The following is a 7,154-nucleotide window of genomic DNA, read 5'->3' on the forward strand; positions in this document are numbered from 1 at the left end:
ATTTTCCAAATAGGGTACCCAAGGCTGCCTTTCCTTTAGGTCAGCAACGACTGACAGCATTATGAAGGATTTGTGTTCAATGAATCTGCCTAATTAAAAGAGACGGTTTTTCTTGTCAGTGAAATGGGAGGCCAGAAATACTCTGCTATTTGTTTCATTAACATAAATACTTCTGAATTCCTGCACATTAAAAATACTAAGTTAAAAAGTTCTCGTTGCCTTATTTCAATGGGAATCTTTTAATTAGAGCCAACTGGATGGGTTGCCAGGATCTTTTCTTAAATTTCCCTTTTTTTGTTGTTGTTTTTTTCCCTGTCTGATGCAGAAAGTTGGTATAGTGAGTAGTTCAGCCTCTCAGCTTCCAAGAAATGCACCTTATTGCATGACTGATTGCACTACTTCATCGGGTTTCTCAGGTGAGGAGTTTGTTTATGGCTGACCTGTGCTTTATGTGTTAGCTATGGGAACAACTAACTCAACAAAAGGAGGCGTTGTAGGGATTCAAACTTCTCTTTGACTGTCCTTTGTGGAATCTGGTCACTTCTTTTGTCGCAGAATTTCCTAACTCACAGGGCCTGCCTGGGCAAGTTAGAGTCGGAGAAAGTAGGAAGGCGGGAGACAGTTCAAAGACCCTGCAACTGACCCAAACCAGCTCGGCGTTTACTGAAGAAAAGACAGCAATGGGATGATTCCCGAGACCGCACTGTGTCAGATCCCACATGGAAACTGATCAAATTAGGGCCTTCAGTGGCAGGCGATGGACTCTGTAAGATGCCTGCCGCTGTTCTGCAGTGGGCATGTTATTTTAGCCCTGGTAGTTTAAGAATAAAAGGAAAATGAGGTTTATAGGTAGAAGTGATATCTTTTATTAGATTATATTATGATGATGTGAAAAAATGACACGAAGACAAAGAAACCAGACTAAGCTTTGGTAAGAAGGACAACATCACCCCTAGAGGATTCACAATCTGTAGGTCTGTGATTGTGCTTGAAGCCTTGAGAGGACTGAACTGTTATTTAGAAGAACTTAAACTATAATTATGTGCATTATCCATCATTTTTAGGAGGTAGATCTTGCTCTTATTTAATATTTTCCTAGACACCGCTTTGTCAGCAGAGCTGAAGAATCCAGGTCTGTGGTAGTTGTTCCCAGCTGCATCCTCAGGGTTTACATGAGAACCAGAAAGAGAAACCCATCAACTGCCTGACATTTTTAAAGCAAGTTTAATCTGTAAAATAACATTCCAGCCTCAGGCGTAAAAATCCAGTTTGCTTGCTCCAGCATTCTCACCTGTTACCCTGAGCTAATTTTGGTGTGCAGGCAGCAGACAGTCCGTGGCATGTAAAAATCTTCATAGGCTGCACAGAAAGAGGCGAACAACTCCTGAAAAGACCTTGTGTGGGAATTCTTTACAGCAATGCCCAACAGAGATTTCCTGTTGTCCCCCAACTTTCTCCAGAAGCATAAAACAGGTTACCATTGCCCTCTTCTGCTGCGTATGTAAGGGAAGAAATAACTCATGGCTTGCGTATGGAACAAAATTCCCATTTGTTGTAACAAGAGACTGAATGCAGTGCAGAGCACACAAGGGATTGTCTTGTGGTCAAAACACTGGTGTATGACATTAAATCTCATTCCTGGCACTGTTGTTTGCTTTTCCTGAAGATTTGTTATCTCAGCCTTTGATTTTCCTCTCATTTGAGTGGTTACTGGAAGGTTCCTGTTGCTTGAGGAAGTATTTTGATATGTCAGAAAAGGAAGGGGAAGACACTGTTTTTTTCCCTTTTATTACACATTCTCTAAAGCCAGAATTTCTCCTAAATGCCTTAGTAAGTCTGTTTTGTGGCACTGAACGAAACTGTAAAGAGAAAGGAAGTAACTGTGTGGGCGGAGGAGAAGGGGAGTCCAGAAATAGCCAGAAATGCATCAATCGTGGTACACTTCTGCAAAGATGTGTACTTCTGCGATGTTGTGTCCTCATGCTTCATTGTGCTTATCCGGTGTATTGTATCACAATCTATTCACAAAACCAAAATGTAAGCACTTGAACTGCTTGGCTGCAACATCTACAATCAAATCAAGAGCCGGTTTAAATGCTCAGCTCTTTTTACCTTAATTTGTCATTTTGTCTTGACAGTTCCTGATATCTGACACTGGTGGCACAACTTCCTGAGACAGCAAAGGGAAAAAAAGAACACATCAGCTTTTCTCTGAATGTTCCCCCCTAATTATTGCCTGAAGTTTTAAACACTGAAGCATTCATATTTGAGAAACTGCCTTTGTAAAAAACCTTTAACAGAGCCATTTCCACTCTCTATAAAACGCCTCAAAAATTAAATAAAACTTTACTAATAATGTGAACGTTTATACAGATCACTAGCAAGATTAATGTATGATAAATACAGAGTCATACAATTTTCAAAATGAAGAGTACCAAATGTGAGGGCTTCATAGGGAAAGTAGTAGCTGTGCAAAGTCAGCTAGTAGCAGTCAAGTCCAATTTTAAAAATTCATTAATAAGCCTGGTACTATTTTTCTCACGGTGAATATTTCACTTAAATATTAAACTGATGTTTATCTGATGGGCTCGTGGATACAACAGCACACAGTGGTGATTTAAATACACTTTAAAAGATGATGCTGATATTGGGATAACACCAAATAGCTTGGAAGTACCTTTGAAACCAGCATGTCAATAAGTGTAATGGTGCACACCTGAATATTGTTAAATTTCACAGAGCCCCTTGATTTTCCTCTTCTATATAAACCCCTAAGCAAGGTGTGTTGTTTAGAAGAGTGGGGGGGAGAAATTGGGTGTTTTTGGGGTTTCTGTTAAAAAGAAAAGCAAAGCCAACAACTACATAGGTTCTTGTAGTATTAAATCTGTTTCCTTGGTGGCTATTTGGAGTTGTATATAAGGTATATCTTAGATTTTCAACAGCTTTGGTCTGAGAAGGTAATGTTTCTCGTTTTCATATTAAGTAAAAGAACTGTGTAATTCTAAGTAAGTACTCCTGCTTCATTATAGAAATGTGTATGTGATGTGTGATAAAGAATAATATCTCTTACGCTTGTTAATATTTTGACAAGTGTAGTGTGGGAGTCTTCTGGCAGTATGTTAAGCTGGTGTCAGTGTCCTGAACTGAAGTGATCGGTTGTTTAGCATCTGGGCTTATCTAGGCTTTATCTGACATGGCTTATGCAGGTTCTGTAATATCTATCCTTGGAATTTGATACTGCCTTAATATTATTGAACTTATTTAGTGCAGTGTCTCATTTCTACTGATGGCTCTCCAACAGCCAAAGCACTTTGTGCACTTGATTTAAAATGAAAGATGAAATTGCTGCCACGGTCTTCTTCATCACAAGGCTGGTGAAAAGGGAAGACAAGCTGAGTAAGCATAAAATGGAGAAATTTGCAGCTAAGTTGACAACAATACTGTTTGAAAAGTACAAGAATCACTGGTACTTGGACAATCCATCCAGAGGACAAGCCTTCAGGTAAGAGGATCCTTAGCAGAAGAGGAGGTGGACTGGAGTCTTTACATGACACTCAAGATGTAGCAAATGTAGCTAAATGGAAACTAGTTGTTAACTGGTTTAAAAAAAAAAATGTGAGTTCTGAAAGCAGTTTCATAGGATATATCTGGAGGTATGTCTAGAGAGCCAATGTAGAAAACCAAAGGCAGTGTGCACAGTGTCTTGACTACCCGTCTGACTTGTTGAGTGCAGAACTTAGAACTTAAGTGGTCTTAATGACTCATAATCGTAACAACTTAGTCTCCAGAAATGACCTTTGCAGTGAGTTGCTGCATAAAGTATTAAAATGAACAAGAAGTAACAGAAGCCTTGGTTGGGCTTATAAATCAGCTAGTTAATTTAACTTGCTTCTTGAGGTTGTCAGAACTTGCATCAACAGGCTGTGTTAAGATAAACTGTAGTAAACCTAATTGAATTCTGCTGTGGCTTTGCAAGTTCTGCTCATACAAAAATACAATGTTCTACTTGCACTTGTGTTCTTAACTAGGTGTATAAGGATAAACAAACATCAGACAAGAGATCCGCTGCTGGAGCAAGCTTGTGTGGAGAGTAATGTGGACTTCAATAATCTTGGTTTGCCGAAAGAGATGACGCTATGGGTTGATCCATTTGAGGTATGTTGCAGGTGAGTTGAGAACCTGTCACTAAGGTCATACTGTGTGTTCTGTACCAGCTTGATCCTTGCTGAACTTATTAATGAACTTAATAGAAACTGTATCAAGGTGTACTTCTGTATTAGTGTCAGGTGAGTAGTAGCAAATATCTGTACTGCTCGTGCAGAACTGCATGATACAAATACAGTTTCTTCCAGGTATGGTGAGAAGAACCGGCCGTTCACAATTGCCCACTTTGAAGGAGAGGAGAACCCAGAGCTCCCTCAGCAGATCAGCTATGCTGTTGACAGAGCAGCTCTAGACTATCAATCTGGCACCTCTTCTGATGAGGAGAGCTTCAACAAGGAACCAAAAGCTATCCCTACTGTCAGTAACCCTAACAGTGTCTACCAGGTAAATATGGTCATGGTATGTAGCTTTTGGTCAGAGCTATCACCTGCCCTGCAGGTTCTGTTGTGGAGGAGTACGGTAAACTAAGAGCTGATGGCCAGACTAATCCCCCCTCTCTTGCCTAAACACACTTTAACTTCATCTCATTTCTTGTTGTTTAGTTTGGTGACTACTGCAAGCCACCCGTACAGCCCTGGTCTCAGTATCTTCATAGGAAGACATACGTGACTGATGGCTCATACTATGCCCAGCACAGGGGTTACAAAGTCTACAGGCCAACAGCTGCTTTCACAGGACCGCGTGTTGATAGATACCACTGGATCAATACCAAGCGGTAGATCTGTGGCTGCACACGTTAGATGCTGTTGAAGCACTGAGCTATGGTATGGGATGAAGGCTGGCACTGCAAAGCTTTATAAAAACAGAAAGCACTTACTGTCTATTCCCTATCTCTTACTCTGTATATCTGGAACTTTGGGGTTTTATTATGTAACTTTTTAATGTTTTATTAATGTTAACATAAGACTGAAAATTAATGTGAGACTCTACTTGTAAGCTAAAAAGGAAATGCATATACCAATAAATCTAATCATGTTTTTTTAAAAGCCGTCTGACCTGCTATCAGTGCCCTGAAGGCAGTTAAAGCTTTTCGGTGAAGTCACAAGCAAGTCAAGGAAGACTTTCAAAAAATAAAAATAAAAAATAAATCCAAGTTGCTTTGAAAGGTAGTCTGCTTCCTTCTGGCAAAAGTAGCAAGAGCAGAAGCACACTCCGTAGTTGCATGTCTACACATCACAAAGTGATTGAGTGAAGCTTTGCTATATGCAGCTGTGAAAGACTGCCTTGTGGCTCCAGCTGGGCTTCTGCTTCTTAGCCTATAGCTTACCTGTCAGAAGAACACAGCCTACTGGACAGGAGAAGGATGAATACGTGGCATTGTAGCTTGCCAGTCTGCAGTACTGTGTCCCCCGGGAAGCTTTTCCTATAGCTGTGGGACAACTTGAGTCACTTGAGCTGTTTTCCAACTAGTCCAGAACTCTGGACACATGGAGTCTACACTCCCAGTAGGAAAGATACTGGAGTCTTAAACTGTATTCTAGGATATTGCTTGAGACATCTTTCCTTATTTTTGCTCAGTGCTGGTACTAATCACATTCAACACAACTGCTTTTGTATTGATTTGCAGTATCTCTTCCTCCTGACTCAACTTGTCTCCTATTCCACCCCTCTGCTTTTTAAACTGGGACTTGAGGGTAACAGCTTGTCTTGCTGGCTAATCTGCTGAAAATGCTCAACAAACTTAATGCTCAACAAACTTGTGTGTCAAAAGCCAATGGCTCATGTAAATACATGCCTACTTACTGTGGCTATTTCTACTTGTTTTAGTCTACCTGTTGCTACCTAATAAACAGTGATGGAAACAGTTAAGTAGTAGTCCTGAAAGAGAGAGGCACTGTAAAAGCAGGCAGCTAGAGCCACTTCAAGAACTGGAGGGCTGCCTGTATAAGTAAAGCCAAACAAACAGGATTAAAACTATTGTGTAAATTTCAGGTAATCTCATAGTGTAGAAGATACTTGCTGTATAAAGTCGCAGGTGCTCAGTAAACTGTATCTTAGTTACCTTTTTATTATGATGTACATATGATATTGATGGGGGATAATTAGGAGACCAATTCTTGTAATGCTGTTCTGTAATGAGGTGCTCTCAGTCATGCTTCACCATGGCTTGGTCTGTATTTCTTCAGAACAAACCCACACTACTGAGTCACATGTACTTTTGCACAAGACTCCTTGCAATAAACTTTATTAATAGGGCTCAGTAGATCACTCATACAAAAAGTCAGTCCTACACTGCTTGTAAGTATAGAGAACTTCCTTTTCAAAAGACTTCATTTTGAAGTCTGCTCTTTGTGTGAATGCTGTAATCTCTGTGATGTTGCATAAACTAAATAAATGAGATGATGTGAGGTGGGAGGCTTCTTCATTACTGTGAGTCAGAAGCAGTGTTTCCAACTAATTCTTACAGCTTTGATAATAGAGCTTGCATTTGAGCAATTTGATCCATTTATTGTAATCACTGGTGTGTTTTTCCTAGCAAGATCCAAGTAAGCATCTTTGTATAGGGGGAAGGTGTGTTTGACGTGCCAATTCTGAGAGAATACAATGAATGTGCAATTTGTGAAGTTGTCATAATCTAGCCACTTCTCAGTGTTGAATGTTTGATGTTTAATGAGGTAACAGCATTAGTATGAGGTTATTCAGTGGGTCATGAAATAACTTAAAGTTCTTGCCCTCTGCCTTCATAAATTGTTGTACTGATGGGGTGAGAAGGATCTCATGTGACTTGTTACCTAAACTAGAGACTGTGGTGGGCAGATACTTTATTTAGTATTGGATGTCAAATTCCCTATGCCCTTCGGGGCTTGGCTCTTGAATTTGGGAGGAGGAAAACCTGCATCTCTAAGCTTAAGAGCGGGGTGAGTCTTTGACAGTGCAGGGTTTGCATTCCTTTATGGTTGGCACTACGGAGCAGCCGATGTGTGGTGACATCAGGAAAAGTGAAGGTTGTCCACACTGGGCAAGCTGCTTTTGGTGGTGGAGGTTATGTC

The 7,154-nt window shown here is 40.3% G+C and overlaps 1 protein-coding gene across 3 annotated transcripts; it reads left to right on the forward strand.

Moving 5' to 3' along the window:
• Positions 1–2,779: 2,779 nt before the first annotated feature.
• BTG4 (BTG anti-proliferation factor 4) lies at positions 2,780–5,537 on the forward strand. Of its 3 annotated transcripts, none has more exons than XM_080567768.1 (5): positions 2,780–2,920; positions 3,302–3,502; positions 4,029–4,166; positions 4,353–4,548; positions 4,707–5,537. In XM_080567768.1, exons 2-5 carry the CDS (start codon positions 3,330–3,332, stop codon positions 4,881–4,883), a joined length of 684 nt encoding a protein of 227 aa, XP_080423894.1. In that variant the 5' UTR covers positions 2,780–2,920; positions 3,302–3,329; the 3' UTR covers positions 4,884–5,537. The 3 variants fall into 3 exon arrangements, with proteins under 3 accessions (XP_080423894.1, XP_080423895.1, XP_080423893.1); XM_080567769.1 differs by having other exon boundaries at positions 2,783–3,005; XM_080567767.1 differs by having other exon boundaries at positions 2,783–2,957.
• The last annotated feature ends 1,617 nt before the right edge of the window (positions 5,538–7,154 follow it).

This window comes from Anser brachyrhynchus (assembly GCF_964034855.1).
Source record: "Anser brachyrhynchus genome assembly, chromosome: 25".
Classification (NCBI taxonomy): domain Eukaryota; kingdom Metazoa; phylum Chordata; class Aves; order Anseriformes; family Anatidae; genus Anser; species Anser brachyrhynchus.

Coding starts and splice junctions, on each gene's coding strand:
- BTG4 (XM_080567768.1), top strand. CDS start 3,330: ATGAAAGATGAAATTGCTGCCACGGTCTTCTTCATCACAAGGCTGGTG. Junction 3,503..4,028: donor TCCAGAGGACAAGCCTTCAG/GTAAGAGGATCC, acceptor GTTCTTAACTAG/GTGTATAAGGATAAACAAAC. Junction 4,549..4,706: donor ACCCTAACAGTGTCTACCAG/GTAAATATGGTC, acceptor CTTGTTGTTTAG/TTTGGTGACTACTGCAAGCC.